Raw genomic sequence first — 24,155 nt, 5'->3', positions numbered from 1 at the left:
TCTGTATGTTTGAAAAAATCTAAAAATTTTATTATTATAATAGATTTTTTTTTTTTTAGATTTGTAATCTAAAACATTTAAAATTTACGCTGGTCATGTTTTGTTGACCTAGTTGGAAATTACCCCAATTGAGAATTTTTCATGTTCTTCTGTAACCAAAAATACACACAAACATACAAGTTGTTTGAAATTGATAAACATAATTTTTATGTAGAAGTGAAGGATATAATATTTATATTGTTTTGTTATTTTTAATTAAATGTCTATCTTCATGCATTTCCAAGTGACTAAAACTGATTTCAACTGCAATATCATACCATAAACATAAGGTATGACTGTTGGTTTGTGAAAGAAATTTATCTATTTCTTATATCCTACAATTGTCCCATACATTCTACATTTTGTATCTCTCCTATATATGTTTTCATGTGATGACTGTTTCCTGTTGACATTTTCCTAGACCATTCATCCATTATATATTCCTAATTATCTGTACTTAACTGAAATTAGAACTTACAATACCATATTAGGACACATTTTTATCTTGACACTTTGTAAATGCATTAGTCTTCTTTCTTTGCCTTTGTTTGTGACTTGAGGGGTTTTGATCATAAGGATTTTTTTTTTTTTTTTGCATTTCTCATTGTTTTGTTTAATTGTGAACTTGGATTTTATTGTTACTAATAAATAATACAGATGTTACACATAATCTTTCTGGTAGGAATGCTAATAATGTTGCTGTTTCTCAGTTTTTCCATGTAGAAAGACTGACTCTGAGGCATCTTCTCCAAACTTGAGATGTTGCACTCATTCATCATCATTACCACTGACTCTTTTGAACCTATAGTCTCTTGTGATTCCAAGTTCTCTTTGGATACTTATTTATTGCTCTTTCTAGCTTCTACATGATCTGATTATGAGTTGCATACTACTTACACTCTTCTCACTTTTCTTACAGGAGTTGATTTTTTATCAGTATTGTTCCTTTCCTCCATAGACTCAATTTGCAGTGGTGAGTCAAGGTGATACTTTTAACATGTCTGTCTGTTGATAAGACTGTTCCAATTCTGATTGCTTCTTGTGACCTATTCATGTGATGAGATGGTATATTGCTTGCTCTAATCTTTTTATACAGCTTTCAGATGTCTATTCATTTTGTACTTGGAGTCTGTGTTATCTGAGTTGACAGTTCCTCCTTTCATTAATTGGTTGAAGTTACTTATCACGTGTGTTTATTTGAGTGATGACAATCTTTAGATGTAATTTCATCAAGCTTATCACTTTGCTATGCCCTTTGCTGCAGCTAATTTGGCTCCTCTGATTCTGTTCAAGCTGGGATGTGGAAGACATTTCATACATTTATCAAACAGTATTTACTTCATATTCAGGTGACTTTTGCAGAGGGATTTTTTTGTTTTTCTTGTGGTTGTCCAGAATCATCTTCTCTATATTTATTAATCTGAGTTCTTTTGATATTATCTTTTTTTACCATAAGAAGTGGATACCTGCTTCATGTGGAAATTTGTACCTAGGGCCTCTACACTACCATGGTAACACTGAGTATAGTAAAACTTCTTTTAAGCATGCCTAGCCTTGAGGGAGGAAGTGTAGGTTATATTTCCTCCTTGTTGCACTTGGATTGCAATTTTTAACCTCATTACATAACTCTCGGGGTGATTATTTGTTATTGATATAGGTGCAAATAGGGTTCCTTATCACTATTTGGTCCCAGATACAGTTATTTCATAACACTGATTTTCATTTCAATTTATCATGATTACTGTTATGGAACATATCTCTGTATGGATCAGATTCTTTCCACAAATCTGGTTGCTTTGAGTGGTAGGTATTGAGGGTGCTCTATCATATCAAGCCCTAACTGCCTGGTATGTTATTGTTGAGCCAGCAGTGTTCTCCCATACAATCATGTCAATTGTATCAATCCCAACAATTTATTCACTAATGTGAGGCTGACAACAATGCCCTAACCACATGGATCTTGGAATACTAGATCTTTGTCACACTCATGGTCTATTATATCATAGATATATATAGTACCACACTTTTTCTTCATCCAAGGAGTGACAAGTGCTTCTACTTTCTCCAGTCTCACCTCTGCTTTTGTAGTTATAGTAGTTGTATTTGAAATTAACATTTTAGGTTTAAAATTGAGATTAAAGAGATGCTTACTTTAACTGATCATGCTCTTCTCTCCATGCAGAGGTAGTAACAATTAGAAAAAACTGGCCTATGTCTGTGTTGATGGGAGGCAGTAATCATATGAAAACATATAACTGTGTCTCTTAGAGAAAGATAGAGAATGCACTGTATAGTGTATAAATGGAAAGTTGTTGGATAGAAGGAAATAGTAAATTAACTCTTTTTTTTTTTTTACACAAGCAGAAACTTTTAACTCAAAGTTAGACGTAAGAACCTCTTTGAATTTAAATCTAAAAATGCTAATTTTGATTATTACAAATTTCTAGATTAGACAATAATACTCTTCTGTTCCTGATGTTAGAAGTTTTTGAAAGTAACGATGAAATGATTTACAAGGTAAAGTATTATTTTTGAACATTTTTAAGAATAGATGTTAGGTTATGGGTCTAAGCTTTAATTTGCTTCAGTGTTTATAATCTACAAAAATTGTGTTCTTAACTGTGTAAAATTATTAATTGCTGTCATATTTTTGAATTATTGTTGAAGCATGGAGGAAGCAGTCACAGTTGTTTCTTATATTGTATTATAGGTTTAAAATGAAAAAAAAAAGACAGTGAATGTCTTTAAAAACATTAGTTATAAGTCAGCAATATGAATGGGTCTTATTATTTTTTTATGCTATATCCAGACAGTAGGCAAATAGTAGTGTGAATATAAATTTGGTACATATCTTAGTCTTGTCTTAGTATACAGAATGCCATAAAAATTATTTAAGAACTGTATTGTACTCAATATATTTTAACTTTTGTTTCTTTATATTTAAAGTCATTCTCTGTGTTTTTCATTAATAGATGTAATTACAATTGCAATAAGAAAAAACATTTAGTTTACTTAGAATTATTTGCATAATAAAATCTAGTTTGATATGGTCTTACCATTCTTCTCACCTGTGTTTTATCCTGCTTCCAATTTAGTTCTGTAACAAAACTGAAAATGTTGGATAACCTCTGTAACACATGAATGTTGTGCTTGTGTGGTTTTGGTGTCCTTTTTTTGTGTGTGAATTCATATTTTGCACATAAGGTCAGCAACTAGTCAATTAGGGATTTTCACACTACCTTTCTGTGCTTCAACTGGCCCTTCATTCAAAAATGCTAGTAGAATTCTTGCCAGTAAGTTTTTCAGGTCAAGGTTTTATTGTTGGCATGTTTCTTTTATACAAACATTATGAGTTGTCAGATAATCAGTTTTATTTTTCACTTGTTTATTAATTTTATGCCATTTTCTGATATTCTGTTAGACAATAATACTCTTCTGTTCTTGATGTTAGAAGTTTTTGAAAGTAATGATGAAATGATTTACAAGGTAAAGTATTATTTTTAACATTTTAACAGTCTCACAGTGTCGCTCTCTGGTGACAATTTTGTTTCTGATTAAGGTTAAAGGTAATATTGCTGCATTTATTTTTAATGTTTGGGAACTACATTTTTTATGCTTGGACATGCTTCCAGATTAGGATTCTGTAATGATAATGTATGAGAAATGGGCAAGGATATCTTCTCTTGTATTTATCATAATATTTTTTCCCTTTCTTCAACCTAGTACAGATTTTCCCTAAACAACATGAACCAGTCTTATAGGACAAGTTCAGCTTAGAGAAGTAAACTGTTTAGGGAGCTTTGTATTATGCCTGCTGACACTTTCTAATGGAAGACTTAGATCATTGATTGAATATTACAATGGTTTTGTGTATCAATAAGCAAAAGGTCCACAGTTCCAAAAGCTATTTTTTCTCTTTTTTTATGCATCCCTACATGAGCGTGCTACCAATGGAACTGTTGACAACTTGGTAACAGGCCAACTCTTTGTTGTCCAGGCTGGAAGATTCCTACAAAGTGATTATCACAGATGGTTGTTATGTTGCAGTTAATTCAAAGTTAAAATTTTGGTGTTTTGGCTTCTCTATGACTTTGCAAAGCCCTACTGATGCTCATCTCTATGTTGAGAACATTGATATTACCGACTTAGAAATATACTTTATCACAGCCTTCTAAATCAGTCTTTTACCATAACTTTCAGGTTATAGGTTCATGGATGATTGTTGTCTATTTTCTGCTTGCTAGACATGAGTCTTCAATTTTGTTGGTACACATCTTTCATTTGCATGTTAATATTCCACACAGGAGTTATAAAAGGATTATTAGAATTTATTTTTATGTATAGAATTTTACACTCAAAGGATAGACATCTTTGTTTTTTGCCATTAAGGAACATAAAATATGACAACTTAAATAGTAACTTTAGCACCAATGCAGCATTTGTTTCTTTATCTTTTTCATTGAAACTCCAGAATGTATTCAAAGTTATACAAGGCTTTCTGTATTCCACAGCTTTTGAAATTAATGATCTTTATATTGGAATGGTAATTTTTTTTCTGGAAGGTCTTTGTAGTCATTCATTCTTCACCTAAGTTAATGAGAATTTTATTGATCATTTTTTGGAAGATATTCTTTTTGCTACCCAGCTTTTGGAAATTGTTGTTTTTTTACTTCTAACATAATTGCTCTTTTTTTCCATGAAGTGCTTTGAAAGTTGTTTCTTTTTTTTCCACCATTTTTATTCACAAAATGGGATATAAGTTTTGTACATGCTATTCAGAGGTATATTATTTTTACTACCCCCTCACAGCATGTGTGTCTTGTTTGTCAAGCAGATGTCTTTTATTTCATACCTTAATGATTATGATCTCTTGTAGGTGAACAATTCAACCACTTATTTCATACTTCAGAATTTTTCTCTTTTTTTTTTTTTTTTATTTGCTCCTTTGAGGATATTCAGGAAGACTGTCTTGAAGGTTTGGATGTTTACTATTCTGTAAGCTCCATCATCTAACAATGCTTGGGGATCTTGATTTTTTCTGTATTGTATGGTCAGTGTACATATTATAATGCAAGAGTCTTAGTTAAATATATTCTTTTTTTTTTTTCATGTTCTTATGGTCATAGGCACTGCTTCATTTTGGTTGCTGGGATTTTTTTTTCCTTACTACACATTTGTATAGCACCTTGAAGAGCAAGCAGACTTTTTTCTTTTAGTTAGATTATAATGCTCATTAGTTGAAAAGGGTAGATGACATGAGTATTGTTGTCTTATCTTTGTGATGTATATTACACATATATATAAACTGAACTTTTCTTCCTTGAGTTGATTAAATTTATTTCCCATTGGCTTCAGAAGGTAATTTTCACAGACTATGTTTATCATGTGGACTTGGACATTTTCCTTGTTGTCGGCTTTTTCCTCTGGTCTCCTGTAAAGTGAATGTTTTTATGCACTGCAGATGTGACCCATACCATCTTGGTTCTGGTAGTATACTAAGGCTTAATTTACACATCTGATTGAGTTTTTAGGTCATAGAAATTTCCACTTCCAATTTTTTTTTTTCTGCTGGTTTATTTAACTGATTTTCGAGAAGGATTATGCACATAGTTAAGGCAAGAAGACCATGGATTTGTAGCACAAAAAAGTTCAGTTTAGGTAATGTTTTGCATCATAGAGGAATTATGTGTTGAGTGCATATACACGAAGAAAGTGTACCAAAACCACCTGAACATACACATTAGAATGATTAAGGGAGAGAACCAGTGGAAATTGATTTTTAGATATATATTAGAAGTAAGTAGCTGCTATTCCAAAACATACTTACCTTCCACTGACAATTTAGCTATTCCTCGACATTGGCTTTGCCTATCTAAGCATCGGTCTTGCATGCTCCAGTCTTTTATACCCCACTTAAATGCCCTTGGCAATATCTAATTTTCAAATTCATCAATGTGCCCTCTGTCCTGATACTGTATATAAGCACCTCATTCAGATAGTGTAATCACTTTTTCTCGACAAAGCGTTGGTCACGGTTTTGTCTTATGAAGTGCTGTGGTTCATTCTTGATTTTCTCGTCGCCTTGTGGATTTCCATATAATTATAATTTCCTTACAAAAAAAACGGACGTGATGTGTGCGGGTATGAATTCCTGTATTACAATTGTCAGCGTGGTGGTTCATCTGACCTCCCCTATTTCTGCTTTGTTATCTAGCATCTTTAAGCAGTCAGGATGGGTCACTTTCAGTTGAGGCTGTTTGTGTTTTGATACATCAGGAAATGGACACATATATTCAGCCCGAGGGTGTTTTTCTTTTGGGGCCTCTGAAGTTGCTTTTTTTTTATCCTGGTTTTTCTAGGAAGAATTTGGTCTCTGTCTTTCAGACGCTTTCTTTACTAAGTCATCTTCTCATGAGTTCGACCTGGATTAACCACCTCCTACTCCTTTTCTTCAATTAGTCATTTGGGTTGTGAGCTTTTGGGGCATTTCTCTGTGATCTTTAAGTCTACTCCTCCCTTGATGGTGTAACAATTTGGGAGGGGGGCTATTTAGTTTTTCTATTTGTCTATTTGCATGCTTTGGCTTTCTATCTCCAGGGTGATGTATTTTTTAAATTCAACAGATTAAAATTATTTAATTTTAGATATATGGGGTTCCAGGTTGGTTCGTGTGATCAGTTGAAATAATCACATTTTCTTTATTTGTTAGCTCCTCATTTTTGCTCTGTGATGTTTCTTCCCCCACAAATTGTTGGCAGCCCATCACTGGTCCCTACATTAATTTGTGGATAAATGGGGTCTCCTACTGACTTTTACTTTGATCAGACTGCCTGTTTCTGTTCCTTCTGTAGAGATACCTTAGTGAAGGGACTTTGTCTATCTGCTGTAGCCTCTGGGTGTTATATGTGGCTTCTTTTTTGTCATTTTATGTTTGCGGGTGTCCCAGAGGCATTTGTATTGCAAATTGCCATCACCCATTTGCTTTTTTGTTGTTGTTGTTGACTTTCTTTGACTCTAGCAGCTGAATAGACTCAGACCTTAGTTTCAGGGCCACTCCATTTGGGCCGACCAACACCAACATCATCAGTATCAACCTAGGTGAGGGGGGGGGGTCAGTTAGAGTGAGGTAGCAACTATTGATAGACACCTGGTATTCATTCACTGCGGATCCATGGCCACCTTGGTCTTTCCATTCAATTTTCCACCTCTGTTATCCTCTCACCATATGGTATTTCCACCTCCACCTGACCATTGTGATGTGGGTTTTTGTTTCATGGCTATCAAAGTTAGTGATCACAGGGGTAGTAGTGACAGTTGATCCTGTTCTTCTGGAATTTTATTCCTGTTTAGTTGTTATGCCTGTCATTCTTTCTCATCTCCACCCATTCTTTGTTTCTCCTTAGTCCACAATGGAGTCCTTTCTCACCCTACATTGGCATTCTTCACCAGGTCTGTGGATGCCCAAGTTTGTGATTGCTGAGGCATTTCTCCACATTTTCATTGTGAATTCATCTTGCCTTTAGCTATGTTTCATATACAGGGATCATGTTCTGCAGTTCAGGGATCTAGTCTTTTGTCTAGCATCAGCACCATATGTTTTTTTCTGGGTTGCACAAGTTTTCACCATGTTTTATGCCTAGCTCAGCCACTTACCATCCAGCTCCAGGCTATGGAATGGATAGTCAGGTTCTTACTTACAATATAGGTTCTATCTCTGGGGTTGTGGGCTTCCCTCAAATCTCTTGCATTTTTTTGGGATCAGGACACATGCTATTCCTTCAGTGTTCCCATTGCAACAAGTGTATCTGGAACTTCAATACACTGGATGTTCCAGTCTCTTTCTTCAGGAGCAACGTCTTAGTTTTTGACTGGGGGTTGGTTTGAATCACCTCTGTCATATGTGTGTGTATCTGTATATAGGTATATTATTTTTATATATATATATATATATATATATGTATATACATATATATATGTGTGTGTGTGTGTATATATATATATATATATATGTATGTGGGTATGGATGTGTAAATGTATATTGCCCATCTGTCCATAGTTCCTCTTCACAGATACTTCACTTGGGGGATGCGGTGTGTATCTTCAAGTTCAGGAATTTTAGGGTATATAAATGGAGGACTAATCTTCATTCTACATCAGTAATTTAGGACTACTTGCTGTCCAACAGGCAATAGTGCAAGGTCTAGATCTTTTGCATGGGAATATCCTCATGAGATGTTTCATCAATTCCAGTGGTCTCTTAAATTTGGTTCTTTCTCTATGGGGCCTATTCCAATCATGTCAGCCTCCTGACTTGCCATTTTCCTGGGGTGATGGACTTCATAGCAGATTGTCAGTCTCAGTCCTCACTTTCTCCTGAACAAATGGATTCTCCATTGTGCAGTTTTCCAATAGTTTTGTTCTCATTTTGGTTCTCTATTTTTAGCTTTTGCCACTTACTGCTACTCATCTACAAGCTTTGGAGTCTACACTACCTCATCCTCAGGCTTGAGTGGCAGATGCAATTGGTTCTGCTTGAATGGGATTGCACATCTATGACTTTCCCTCACATCCTCTGTTACTCAGTTCTGGTTATATTTTGATCCTCTACTTGCAAGATGTTCCTAGCATAGATTGGCCGGACTAGCCATGATTTCCTTTTCTACAGTTTCTTTACGTGAGTCCACCTCTGCATCTTTGTTTATCTTTATTAAGGCATCCTCAACCCAACATTCAACATGAAGATTCTTCCCAGCTCATTGGGGTTTAACATCTACAGTTGCCTAGGGTGTGCCTTATAAGGAGATTATACCCAGTTTACCAAATGTGTTCACCATATCTTATTTTTTAGTTGGGTTTAACTTTGTCTCCTGTCATTTAGGTCAGACAATTTTTTCATCTCCTTTTAGTTATCCTAAACATCTGATGGTTTTATACTCCCCAGTGCTATCCAGCCTTCTTCTCAAATAGTCTTTTCCATTACTTAATTGAAATGCCCTGTCTCAACAACCTTTATGAGTCTTTAGCCTCATGTACAATGTATAATCACTTCCTTAATGGGTATTTTGTTGTTGCTGAGATGCTGATATCATCAGCTGGAGTTGTTGACATGTTTGTAGGACTCTTTATCTCTCCCTTTAGGCCCTTTTATATCCTGATAGGTCCTTTCTTCCTAAATTTCTGGGCACCTGGGAATGGGATACATCCCTCTCCACAATTCTTTTGCCAACTATTTCTCACCTCTACACCTGATCATATGTTGATCATTTGTTTTGTCCTGTCAGGCCCAAAGATGCTATGTGGCTCACTCTAATTCCTTTCGTGATGATAGTTCTCATCTCTGTACTCTTTGGGATACTTCAGTTTCCAAAGGTTTATCCCCACTTACTTGGAGGTAGTTTTGCAAATATCCAGGTTGCATATTCTGGATTTTACAGGCCTGATAGTTATATCTCATCAGCCTCAGTGCATTTATGTATTTCGCTGCCCATTTCTTTGATTCACTGGGGGACATTTTACGGGCCTGTATGTGGACTTCTCCTAATGCTTTTTTCTCGCATTCTATATATGGTCTGGCAGTTTTTCTTCTGGGGGTTTACCACTACCCCTATGGCCATTTTAACAACATCTGCTAGATTATATGGAGGAGAGAGTAATCTTATCTTGTTTTTCTTTTTTAGGGTCCCTTACATCTTGCTTTCATCAGATCCCACTCTGTGGTGAGTGTTGCCCAGACAGGTGTGCTTTTATCAGTCCAATTCCACACTAGCAACCCATTTGACTCTACTTAATTCTGGTTGCAACAGGCTCTGTAGAAATGAGGTGTTCCATAAGACCATCTAGATCTAGACTATCATGAGTAAAGCTAAAGGGGATTCTCCCAGTCCCTGCCAGTCAGTGGATTGAATAAATAGCGGGTTGTTTTGTTTTTCAAAATTAGGAGAACTTGGTACCTATTTGCACCACTTCCAGAGCATTGTTCCTTAGGAATCCCCAATGCACATTATCCCCCCTCTGCCAGTTTCTACTAGTGGAGCTAGGAAGTCCTTACCACACTCAGTTATCTGTTGCTGGGGTGGTGGACAGCAGCTTTTCCTCCAGAGTGTTTGAGTGTGTTCCTCCACTCTTGAAGAAGAGGGCGAAGCTGGGGGCCCTCCCACCCATGTCCCTGGATCTATTTCCCAGATTTTGGTAGGGGCGCCACTGACCTACACAGAAGCTATCTCATAATACCGGTTCAGATTTGATCCTACACCATCTGGTTGAAGCGTTCTTGGCCCTTCTTATGAGCAATGTTGGGTTGTATTGTTAATTTATGGAGGTCCATTATCTCCTCATAATTTTGAATGCAAAGTGGTCCCATTTTAGGTCCTTGGTTGAACACAGTGTTCCACAACCTCTCCATAATTATGGGGGCAAGTGGAATGATCCTTGCCCATTCAGTTGGAGAGTAAGGATGAATGTTCATAATTTCAGAATGGATGAGTTCTGTTCCTTTGGTTGAGTAAGGCATATATGATCCCTTCATTCCAAGTCTGGGGGTGCCTTTCAGACTTCTTCAGGTGGAAGAGAAAGTTCGTCCACTTCAATGTTGTTTATTTCCTCATTGTGATTCCAGTGGTTCAGAACACATCACTCTATGGCTACAGGTTGGGATCCCATCAAAAGTATATCTATATATCACATTACGGTTCACTTGCTCTTGCCACCAACGTGGGATATAGGGACCATGACCCCTTAATTCCAACCCTGAGTTGTGAAACCTCAATTATCTGGTTGGGGCTGGCCTATAATAATTACTCATGTACTATATTCCACCCTTGATACCAATATGAAGTTCTGGGTGAAAGAACGTACCTGTTCTGGATGTAGTACAGTTTCCTCACTTGGGTATCACTCTTATCTTGGTACACCCTTGTTCTATTCTGTATGGACAATGCCCTCACTGGCCCCTCCACCTTCTCAATGTGGGATTCTATCTAAAGTGTCAGTGGAGGGTAAGTATATTTTGAAAGTTAACATTTTCCTAAAATGAAAATGTATTTCCAATAATACTTGCCTTCACTGACACTCTCCTACACTTCCTCCCCACAAAAAGCAGGTGTTAGTGACTGAGATGGTGTAAGTCTTGAAAAAGTGATTACATTATCTGAGTGAGGTTCTTATATACAGTGTCAGGATAGAGGGTGCATTGATGCAGGTGGAGGAATTTGCAAATTAGATATTGCCAAGAGCATTTAAGTGGGGTATAACAGACTGGAGCATGTGAGACCAATGCTTAGATAGGCAAAACCAATGTTGAGGAATAGCTAAAGTGTCAGCAGAGGTAAGTATTATTGGAAATAAGTTTTCAATTTAGGAAAATGTTAACCTTTCCACATAATATACTTGAAAAATGTAGCAACTTATATCGGTTGAAATACATTATTTTAAGAGTAATCTCATTAACATTTCTTTGTATTGTTAAAAGAATAATTCTTGGTCATAGAAAGGAAAATGTCTCATGTATATTATTAAGATATGGAAGTGATAAAAAAACGTCTTTTATAGTTATAAAGAGTAAATGTTAGTTTCATTTATCATGATTATAAATGAACATCAGTGTATGTTTATTTGGAAGAAAATAGGAAATAAAAAGTTAGTAAAACTAGTAGTTCATGCATATAAAACCAATAAGTTATTTTAGGACAGGTTGCACTTGCATATCAATAATTTTCTCTAATTGTGTTGTATGTTTTCAAGTTTTAATTTACTGTTTACTTCTAAATATTTTATTTAATTCCAATACATTTCTATAATAATATTCCTGAAAAATAAAACATATTCTTTACACTCGCATCCACGTCAGTATGCAACATTTAAGCTTATTAGTAGTTCTTATTTAAAATGTGCAGCTCATGCTGCCATTTTAAGTGTGTATGTAAATTGTTCATTAATTTATCAGAAATGTTCTTGAATTTTAAAAATATTTCTATTTCTATTTCATAGATGTTTCTAACAACAACAGAATTTGTGGAAGGTTTTGGTCGGCATATATTTCTCTTGCTTACCAACAAATGTCTGTATGTATTACAACCTGGCATTGGTGTATACAAATTTCACAAGCTTCTGTCTTTCACCTATTCTGAAATTGACTGTGTGTTGGTATGGACTCATTATTTTTAATATTAACATTACTAAATAAATGAATTAATACTGTGAGATTGCAGATTTTAAATTCTTCATTATCTTTAATAAAACTAATTTTCCTATTTCAGTAAGGTTATGTTGTTTATGAATTTCAGCCCAGCTAAGATTTTATGCTATTCCAGTTGGTATAACATAAACAAAAAGTAGTTTAATAAAATTTTGAATGTAAGACACTAAAACCTTGTCATGCCCAGTAAAGGATACCCGGGTCAATAGGGTTGTAGAATGAAACTAATGTTCAGTAATACCCTTCATCTCTTTACTTGTTACATCTTGGATCTGAAATACAGAGGCAAGGTACACCCATCACAGACTGAGAAAAAATATTTTTGAATTTGGTTGTCCTTTAAGTGAAATTCAAAAGTACTTGCCCCTTTTATAATTTTACTGATCCCACTGAAGTCAACATTAAAAAGTTATTTTTACAAACTGATTTAGTATAGAATTTGTATACATTTAATAACTTATATATTAATTGTATTGTTTTTGATCAAAACTTATTATTGATCTAAAAGTTACATTTTACATATCAAAACAAATTATGTAACCTGATCCAAAGCTTGTAATTCTGGTATGATCATTAATGACTTATTGAATGTCATAGCTTGCAAACGTACAATAGGCCAGCTGTGATGCTAAGTATCATTATCTAACTTCTTAGAGCAGAGGAGTATTTCCATAGCTTTAAAAAGGAAGTAATATCAACAACAACAAAAATATCACAAAAACAATAAAAAAAATTCCCAGATCTCTAATTTCCTGGAAAGTATTTTTTTTATTCAGCTTTCAAATATGACTTTGATACACCACCTCTTGGTAACTAGTACATATCAAAACTTTCGTTATGAATGATTGGCAAGCTGTCTACATTGTTTTGAAGCTTAGCTCATCCTATATACAACCAACTTTCACATTCACTCGTCCTCAGCTAATTTTTGTCCATCCTAAATAAGTTGCCAAGCAATTTTCTGCACATTGCATTGCCTTGCTTGGTCAGTTTTAAAACCTGTAACTGAGGTATGAAGAGCATATATATCTTACTTGCCTGGTGTTACAGCCTGGAACTGAAGTATGGAGAGTATATTTGTTTTCTTACATGCTAGTATTATAAGAATACAAATAAACATTTTCTAATATGGTACATTACCTCACAGATAGCTATTCTTGTTTAGTGCTGCCCTCTATATGCAAACAAAAATGTTCACATGCCACAAGACTTGCATTCCTAATGATCATCGTGTTCCACTGCATCTCTCATGCAAATTATCTTGCCACAACCCTCTATCAATAGGAGTCCAACACATCCTCCTGATGCATGTGACTCCCTCTATTTGATTTTACCACACTATCACTTCTTGTTTGGCAACACTACCATCAAGACTTTTGATTGAGGAATTGTTGGCTTTAATTCATCAGGCCTTGAGTTTGGGGACCCACACATTTTGAATACAGTTCACCAATTTTGTAAAGATAAGCTGCTGTTATAGATTTTTGTATATTTTTTTATATTAATATTATCATTTGTTGTTATTTAGGTTCAATAACATAATTTGAGTTAGATTTGTAAATACTTATTGTAAGGTTAGGGTTTTAAATTAAAGCTTAATGACATCCTATGTACTACAATGTTCAATTAGTCTTAACAAGAGTTTGTTATTTTAGGCTTACCTGTAATTCATGTTACAAGTAAATCGCAAATTAGATTAGATATGTTGTCTTCTTCAACACGTACCATCTAATACAATTTTTATTGTCAATACCTTCTTACTTAATTTTACAATATAATGACTATTCCATTTTCGTAATTATTTATATTTTATACTTTGTACACTTAATTTAGTTTATGAGCACCCCTGGAGCAGGATTTGCCCAACCTTCTTCTCTCAGTATTGCTCACCTTTCTTGAAAACTGCCAAATTTGTTTGGAACAATGTAGATTATCACAATTTTCCTCCACCTTATTATGACTTGCTTTCCCAGGCCCCTGGCCCAGCATGGCCAGGTGGTTAGGGCACTTGACTCGCACTCTGAGGGTTGTAGGTTTGATTCTCCATCACACCAAACATGCTTGCTCTTTCACCCATGGGGGCAATATATTGTTACAATCAATCACACTCTTCATTGGTAAAAGAGTAACCCAAGAGTTGGCAGTGGGTGGTGATTACTAGCTGCCTTATCTCTTGTATTTCACTGCTAAATTAGGGATGGCTATCGCAGATGTGTAGCTTTGCACAAAATTCAAAACAAACCAAACCCAGGCCTCTACTGCAGAGTCTGCTAGGCCTACCTCAGTCCCTTTTAGATATGTTTCACCAGACATTATGGTTCATGGTGAGCTTTTTTTTGTCCCTCTTTTGAGAGAGGGGTGCTTGCATGCCTTGCCCTTCATGGGCTTTTTATTCATTTTGCCTTAGCTTCCCCTATATGGAGGTAGACCCTGATAATCCTATCCTTTTATCCCTTGTCACATTTTTTAGCCTTCATCTTACCCTATCAACTCTCTTAAAGAAATTGTCCACCATACACCTCCTTTTTGAGATGTTCCACCTGTATATATATATCTTCCCCTCCTTACCTCCACATTGTGGCAATTGACATCTTTGGCTCTTTCCCTACACACATGACTTCTTTTCTTTACCATCCACTTCTTTTTTTTTCAACAGTATTTTTTTTTGGGGGTTGGGTACTCCTGTGACCTTAGCATCACATAGGATATCTCTGATGCTACATTAATTTTTTTCTTTTTTGGTTGCTCGTTTGTCTCATCATGAGCCATTGCAATCTTTATTCATTTATTATGTCTGGCACCTTTCTGTAATATACCTGTCCTACCTCTATGGGTTCCTCCACTAGTTATGTATTCTCAATGCAGATTGAAGTTCTGTGATTGATCTGTCATGCCTCAATCACTTCTTGGTTCTTTCCTGTTTTACTATGTTGTACTTTATCACACTCTGGTGGGAAATTTCTTCAAGACTAAGGATACCCATGGTAGACATTTCGTATGTTTATACCCATGTTCTTATTTTTCATCCCTCGTGATGCTATCTTAGATTTGTTCACCACAAGGTTGGGTACCAGTTTTGTGCCATGCCCTTCAAGCTAGTTTTAGATCCATATGTTGTTTGTCGGGTGGTCAGAGTTTTACCCAATTTCAGCATGATGGGGGATTGTACTTACACCACAGCTTGGTTGTCTGGTTTCTGTTAGCTCAATCTGAACTGGAGTTGTCACAACATTCTCATCTGTTTCTTAAATATGCAATTCAAGTGGTTAGATTTTCCAGCTGGAGAAGTCCTTCCCATTACCTACTTAACAACACCCAACTCTATTGGGCCTATCCTTCTCCTCTTCGACTGCATTTGATGGAGCTTTCAGCTATCCGCACCATTCGTGTTAAGTATCTTGCTGTTAGCAAAGTTCTATCGCATTTGAGTATGTGGCTTCTATGGAAGTACTTATCCTGTTGGGTCTGGCATGTATATGATCTCTTCAAGGGATGCTGCATGACTCATGGAATTTTGATATGGTTCCTTTGGATTCTTCTCCCCTCTTTGACGATATGCATTGGTGGTTGAACAAAGACCCCATGTCGTCTGGTTTACCACTTAATCCCTTTCGTCCGAATTTGTTTCCCTTCCCTGATGCTTATCTACAAGGTTGGGGGACATGGGTTGATCTACATGAGGCTTCAGGACAATGGTATAAGGCCAAAGGATCTTACCATGTTGACACCCTGGAACTTCTGGCAGTCCAACTTGGTTTGGTTCATTTTATTCCTGTTGTTAGGATTTGATTAATCATGATCCATTCTAACAATTTGATGGTGGTTTTTGAGGGCTGAGGGACCACTCCATGGGATAAAGTGTGTTAGGACTGGAAAGGCAAGTTGCAACAAGGTTGAAAGCACCCAGAACATGACATGCCAGGAGATGTATGTGAAGTGCATGGGCATAAAGGGAAATACAAAATTGATCACAATGGAAACTAGAATAGGTGCCCCCTTGTTGAGTGATATAAACCATCGAGCTGAAGCAGCTAAGAAAACCAGATCTGTGCCAGCCAGGAAGGAGAATCTGAAAGACCTAATACAGAGTGGCATGGATAAATGAAATTATCTGAGGAAAATGATGGACAGGATGTGAAAAATGAAGGTATAAACTGGTCCTAATCCTGCCTGAATGCATAGACAGCCACACACAAAAGAGGTGACTTGGAATCAAAGAAAGAGACAAATGCATTCCCCCAAGGAGTACCCCACTGGAAATCTGTTCTTTTTTATTCTGGATCAGTTTTTTTTCCCACCTACACTTTGACATCTTGTGTGGAATATTTATTCCTTTTCGTTGTTTTTGTTTCTTTCCGGCTCCCACCTTTATTCCTGGTTGGATCCAGATGGACTTCTATGTCTCATACATGTTCTTGATTGCTTCATTGTCTTCAAGCCTTCTTTCCTTTTGTTCCCTTTCTTGTAGTTTCATTCCCTGGCACCACTTCTCTGTTCATGACTTTTTTCCCTTCTTCCCTTACCATTTTGATTCAATTGGCTTTTTCTTCCTTGTCTCCTTCTTCCCATAATCAATTCCTGGTGTCTTCACTCCAGTTAGACACCTTATCTTTTACCTGCATCTCACCCCCTTCATACATTGGAGGTATTTCTCCTGTCAAACATTGGGACTACACCTCACACTTTCATCTTCCATTATCTGCTTCAGGTAGCTGTTTCTTTTTTCGTCAAGGTACAATCTTCAACCTGTTGCCATTTATCACTCTTCATTGAGACTGACTGGGTAATATACCTTATATTTTTCAGAGGCATGTCCCCTTTTTTATTCAAGGATCCCACTCTGTTCTGAGTGTTGCCTATCCATGTATATGTAAGCTAGTCCAATCCGAGCCCACTCTGTTGTGAGTGTTGCCTATCCATGTATATATAAACTAGTCCAATCCACACTGTATGATCATGATGACTTAACAGTTATAATTTTCATGGCCATAAAATTTACACTATGCTCATAGGTTTTTTCCTCGTGATATATTTGCTTCATTAAAATTCCCCATTCCAGACCATATAACCCAAGGGCTTCATAGGTAAAGGAGGTGGCTGCCCATCCCTGTCATTCCTTAGAATGAATAAGTCAGGAATGGTCTGCTTTTCAAAATAGGGTTTTCATGGTCACATATAACAAGGATAATATGGCACTGGGGTGGTTTCTGTCTGATTGGTTTTGAGTGGGATGTCGCAGAATACGGGGTCCAATCGTCCTGATTTCGGTTTCCCAGATCGGTAATTTATTATCAATTTGCTAAGATGTGCCCTGTTCTTAGATCGTTGGCCTTGATATCTACCCTCCAGTCTACTGAACTTGAGGTGAAGACAGTATGATCCTCTTTCCTATCCTCACATGGATGTCGGTTCCTGGTGGCTGGGTTTCAGATTGTAGATGACTTACCGATGGTATGATCCTCATCCTATCCCCACATGGGTGTTGGTCGCTGGTGGCTGTGTCTTGGATGCAGTTGACTTACTGCATATGGTCCATCGTGCCTTAGACACTCTACACCTTGGAGCACATCCTTTTTACTCTCACCCACATTACTGTTTGTAGGGATTTACTTCTATGATGTTTCTTTGAAGGGATTGAGATTCCAATATAAGGTGAAATGGATCCCTATTTAACCATTTTTCTCTCCCTTTTGGATGATCTCCTACCATTTTTCACCAATGTCTACAACTCCTCTTTCCACACTAGTGCTGAGTGTATCTGGTACAGAAGTGGTGTGGTCTCCCACATATAGTTCTTTACTATGACGATCTCACGTTTAGGGTATTCTTCAAATGCTTTCAAATGATGCTTTTTTCTATCCCTTGCATCGATTCCTCCACCTATTTAATGTGGGATTCTAGCTATATCTGTGAGAAGAGGTAATGTACCGTATCAGAAGTTACAATTTTCTTATACTGAAAATGTATTTTTGATAGGTACTTACTTCTTCTCACACTTCCCACCATTCCTCACCACTGAAAACTGGTGCTTCAATTTTCAGCAAAAACTCAAAGTGATAGTTGGGAAGAATTGAATAGAAGGAGTCACATGCATCAGGAGGGTGTGTTGCATAACAATTTTTCATGTGAGATGCATATGAACCACAATATTTGTGGGGAACGTGGGATTGCAAGGCTTGTGGCATAGGAAAAAAAATGTTTGCATATAGAGGGCAGCAATGAATGAGAATAGCTATTTATGTGAAGAGGAAGTACCTATTGGAAATACATTTTCAGTATAGGAAAATTATAACTTTACAAATGATATGTCTTTGAATATATATATATATATATATATGAAAAATCAGAAGTTAGAATTAGTTTTGAATCATTTTACCAAAGAAAGTAGAAATTGGATAATTATTTTTATATTTTTTAATATCCAGTTTTAGTTTTTTTATGAGATAAAATTAACCCTCATCAGCACACCCCAACGACATTCTCAGTTGTATTTTTTTTTTTTTTGGTCGCAATCATTACAAATTTATATCAATTCATGTAATTGTGAAGCAGAAACCCAGATCAATATGACAGTATTGTTTTTGAAACAGGCTGACAGAGTAAGTAGCTATAATCTAACACTTATCTAGAGTCCACAAGGACCCCATACTATCATTGACCATCACTATACATACAGCTCACTCTATACCATATGAAACAAATTTTTAAACGTTTATTTCACTATATATGCTGTTTTAGAGGATAATCCATCAAAGTAATACAGTATCATCTCCTTTGTTTGCTTATAACATCACTGTGGTAAGCATGTACAAGTGTTTTCTGTGATGACTGCTTATAATGCCCTATTTCATAGAAACTTTGTTTGTTAAGTGTTGTAAATAACCTGCTTATTGGAATTTCAATCCATGGCCTACTAAAAGGATACATTTCTGTTGGGATCTGGTTGGACCCAAGGTGGCTCCCAACGTACAATTTCAGTTTTCTTTGAGTTCCATTTTGCAGTATTATGGTAATCTCATCATATATTGGTGGATACTGACTAGAATATAGGAGTCTGATAAACTTCAGCATTGTTTTTGATACATTGTTTGTGAAAGGAGTGGTTTAATACAACTTATTTTATGCTGAAGAACAATGTAATTTCTTGATTTGTCAACATATTTCATCTAGAATACATATATTGTTATGTTGTTCACATTGCATGCTAGCCCTAATAAAAGTTGTAATGCAATTAGTTTTTGAAATTTCAATCCAAAGCTTGCTATAATGGTAATTTTGTGCTAGGGTCTGGTTGGATTCCAGGTGTTCCACAACATAACTTTTTAAAGGTGTGCTGATGAGTGTTAACAGCACAATCATCATAGAACTTGTAAACAATCAGACATGTAATGTCAAGAGTTTTTGAAAAGTAAGGAAATATTACCTTTCAACTTTTCAGTTATTTTTAAACTACCAAGGGTTTTTGCTGATAAGTAAAGACAGAAAGAAGAAGTTTCCTGTTTGGACAGCCTGTGAATATATGACAAGGTAATTGGTGTGATTGATTATTTAACCCATATTTCATTGTTGTTAAAAATAAAAACAGTTTTTTTTATAAAATATTTACATCAAGATGATTTGGTTACATCATATTTGAGTTGTAATTTCTACTTGTTTGTGATATATCACATTATTAAGATACACACATATATAAAAGATAAGCAGAAACGTTTAACTGTATATTATTAACACAGTTTTGGTTTGAAGTTTAATTTAAATTTCATTATTTTGTTACCATTTTTTCAAGTGATATTTGTTTTGACATTTGTGTTGAATGGTATTTAATGATATGCTTTCTGATATTAGGAGCATCATGTCTAGTTTAGAGCTGGCAATTAGACGGACAAAACCTCCAGTTCTCCCTTGTGTTCCTACGAGCTGTACTGGACAGAGAAGTGCTTTAAAGAAGGCCTTAGCTGCAGAAAATAAAACTGAGGTAAAGATATTTTTTGTAGTTTCAAGTTCTTTAAAGAATAAAAAATCTACAAGAAAGTTGTTTAATACTTCATATATTTTACATTAAAAAATAGGAATAATGAAAACATTGACTTTTTAATAGCATGTAAGCTTAATGATTATTTAATATATAGTTATAAAAAAAAAGGATTAAACACAACATGTCTTTCAAACAGAAATCTTGTTTACAACCAAATGGAAACAATAACTAGTTACAGATAATGTTGTATATGACATGACCTTGGAGGATTTATTTGTAGTTTTTATAACTATCTAAAAATGTATAGCCAATATGTCTTCATTGTCTTCATAATTAATTTACTTGAGTTCTCTCTATATGGGCTTGGTCACTTAGACCAACCTTTCAACCATGTAACAATGAAACTATACATACTGTAACTTTTAATGTATTAAGTGTATCTTCTTGAAATTTCACAAGCTCTTAGTAAACATTACAAGTCTTCTAAAACGTTTTTGAAGTGACATAAAGGTAACTGTTATATTTTTTGTTAGAAAAAAGTTTGAAGTTAATGATTATTATAAGCTTTTTTTTTATGTATATGTTTACTTGCATGGCAGGGGTGTATGTTATCTATGTTTACATAATTTATTATATTATAATAAGCCTTTCAGTATTTTGTTGTTGTTGCTATTAACTAGAATTTCATTTCTCTCAAGATATCTGAACTTGAGGTGCATCATTATGTCCTTGTATTCTGGGATAATCACAAGAATAGTCCTTCACCATCCACATCTCCAGGTGGTCCAAAGAGGAGTGGCTTTCTCATGTATCGAACAAAAAAGGGTAGAGATGGAAGTTCTAATCCCTGGAAACCAGCTTATTTTCTTCTTAAGTATGACATACAAGCAACTTGTTTACTACCAAAAATTAAACTAATTTGTACTTAACAAATATATATAAATGTATATTCAAAATTTTATCTATCAAATTTATTGAGCATAATTTTCAGAAAATAAGAAAAGTCACTATAAAGGTGAAATAAAAATTTTCATTTAGATGGTAACGTTTTTAGATATATAAATTTTGTTGTTGTCACAACATATTTTTGGTAATGAAGCAAAAATAATGAAAATTAAAAATTGTGGTCCTAAAGTTAAAAATTCAAGATACTTGTTTAAAAACTGATTAAAGTAAATGAACAATCAACTTTTTACATACGCAATATAAAATCTTTATTCTTGGGCCATTGCAGTGCATAAAGATTTTATATTGTGTGCTTAAAACTGTTGATTGTATGAGTGTGATCCTAGTTCTTCAAGAATAGGGAAAGATTAATAGCAAATACAATGTTAGGAAATGGGTACCAACTTTGAAAAATAAAAACCAAGATCATCTAACAGTTGTAGTGTTTTCTAGTTTCCTTGATCTGAAGAAGACATGCATTAGCAATTTGAAAGAGGACATGCAGTGCATAAAAAAGTTTCTAATCTAGTGTCACCTCTGTGTTTTTTAAGGTTATTTTGTTGTACACATGATGTACTTACTAAATTAAAAAAACATTTCTTACCAAATCCTTTACATAATATTTCATAACAGATAGAATGGAAGTGATTGTTTCATATTGAGAATAAAAAGTATTATTCAACAATTAGTATAAAAGTGATTGTTTGTTTCATGAAGGAAAAAGTATTGTGTAATTATTTACACCAACTGCATTAAATATATACTGGTCATCCCATTGGATGTTTAATCATTCTCTTTATGTCTGTCACCTTCATTGTAGTTCTGACAAGTTGGATGTTTACTATTAAGTAGAAAACATTTGCAGAATGCATTGTGATGTTTCCTTTAAAGCTGTAGATTTAATATAAATATAAAACTGACATGTATGGTAGATGGTGTGTCCCCAGTTGGTTAAAATTTTTCGTAATTGTACTTTGTGTTCATTCTATGATATTGTATGATTTAAAAAGTTATGGTTTAAATGCCAACGTCAGCAAACTGTTGGAAACCAGTAGTCATAAAAATTGTTCTAAAAGTTAAGTTCACTGCAGATGTTTTTTTCACATTCCTGTTAATTTATCCACTGTGGCTCAAAATATACATTTCCTGTAGTCTCATTTGATCTCACAGTATTTTTTTTTAGGGCTGGTGTTCTCTACTGCTTTGATCAGGAGGGGGTGAAAGAACCAAAGTTTTTCATACATTTGAGGTATAGAATGAAATGATTAGTTAATTTCCAATACCTTAAATACTCTGGATAAATATACATCTATATATATATTTCACTTTCGATATATTTTATTATTTTGTTTGTTATAAAATCAGTGTGTCTGGTGGCTTCATATTTTGTGTAAAACATTTTACATAAGAAAAAATATATATAATGCAAAGCATAGAATATAAACATCAGGTTTTGAGAAATTAGAAGTTTTTTCTACAACAGGTAATAAAAATGTCTAAAGTGTAAAGCAGTATAGATCTGTTTTTTTTAACAGGGTCTAGTTCAACTCAGATTATCTGGTTTTTCCACAAGTTATTTTGTTGTTGGGATACAGAAGATCCTATCCTGATATGAGTGTTTAAACATTGTAGAAAAATTAACAAATAATTGTATAGATCAAGTATGGCAGTAGAAGGGGCATTAGATATTGTAATTCTGTGTAAATGTATTAATTTTCAAAAAATAATTAACTTAAATGTTTCGTGAAATTCTTGTAATTTTAATGATTCAGCATTTTGCAACAACTATATATTGAAAACATGTTTAACTCTTTCCAGTTGGGCTCGGTCCATGGGATTGACCACGTAACCATTTTGTGCTTGCTATAGTTTCAATAAATTAATAATTGATAACAAACTTATTGACATAAATTTATGAAATAATAGTTCAATAAAATATTGAATGCGACTCAACAAACGAGATGACATGGCCTTTCAAACATGACCTGTATGGAAAGGGTTAAAGAGGAAATATTCTGGAATTTTCTTATCTGGAAATGTACTCAGAAGTTTTTGAAAGAATCAAAAAAGTAGATAGGCTTCAGGAAAATTAAATTTTTAAAAACCTTTACTTACTGAGGTCATTTCTTCTACACATTGGTTTGCTTATGCATTGTTTAACTTAAGTTGCAACATTGTGACTATTGATAATTTGCATAGTTATGCTATCAATCTATGTACAGCTTGATCCAATCAAAAAAGTACCATACAACAGGGACCACACCATTATTAGATGTTACTAAATTTGTGCACATGTTTGCGATTCTCCACCCAGGCCAACAACATGTTGACTTTACCCATGTATTTCTGAGGAAGTCTTCAAACTACTCTTATAATATAATGCTTAGAGTGTTAGGGCATCAATGATTGTAGTGTCCTTTTTATTTAACAACCATATATTGATAGCTTGGTCTCAATATTATGATAGACAGGCTGAAACCATTTCCATTGTTAATGTATTTGGAGGCTGCTTGAGAAACTTAAATTATGGCCTAATATAGGGATTGCTTAAAATTTAGTGCCATACATCAAATAAATATATTCCAAAACAAAGTTGTTACAAATAAGTCTTACAATGTTTCATTTAATCTGTAAAATTTGTGATTAAACCTTTCACAGTTGTTGAGGCTATGAATAGAACTTGGTGTGGCACAAATATGTCTAAGTAAACAAACTGACATTATGGAAACACACTCACAAGACAACTTGTACTTGAATTGGCAAAAAGGTATACAACTAGATGCCCTTTGGTGGCTGACAATTATTCAGATTATTCATGACCAACTTTTATACTGAAGAGTAGCTACGAAACCAGTTAGATAAAGAACAGTTTGATAAGAAAATGGAAAGAATTTGAGTTTTGTTATATATATTCATCTTTAAGTGATACCACCTTGAATTATAGTTTATATTTGTGTGTGTATGTAGTATATATATATATATATATATATATATATATATATA

At 34.7% G+C, this 24,155-nt stretch overlaps 1 protein-coding gene across 1 annotated transcript in view; it reads left to right on the top strand.

Annotated features, from left to right (window-relative positions):
• The window catches only part of LOC106478232 (pleckstrin homology domain-containing family M member 2-like), a 62,568-nt gene that overhangs the window by 26,868 nt on the left and 11,545 nt on the right, over positions 1–24,155 (top strand). The window contains exons 7-12 of the mRNA XM_022381783.1: positions 2,487–2,556; positions 12,025–12,180; positions 19,671–19,759; positions 20,078–20,207; positions 20,906–21,081; positions 22,336–22,401. Of these exons, the coding sequence (XP_022237491.1) occupies positions 2,487–2,556; positions 12,025–12,180; positions 19,671–19,759; positions 20,078–20,207; positions 20,906–21,081; positions 22,336–22,401 (687 nt within the window). The remainder of the gene's footprint in view (positions 1–2,486; positions 2,557–12,024; positions 12,181–19,670; positions 19,760–20,077; positions 20,208–20,905; positions 21,082–22,335; positions 22,402–24,155) is intronic.

The sequence above is a fragment of the Limulus polyphemus genome, unplaced genomic scaffold, assembly GCF_000517525.1.
Source record: "Limulus polyphemus unplaced genomic scaffold, Limulus_polyphemus-2.1.2 Scaffold192, whole genome shotgun sequence".
NCBI lineage: Eukaryota > Metazoa > Arthropoda > Merostomata > Xiphosura > Limulidae > Limulus > Limulus polyphemus.
Note: the sequence above shows the minus strand (reverse complement) of the source record. Positions and strands in the feature narration are given on the sequence as shown.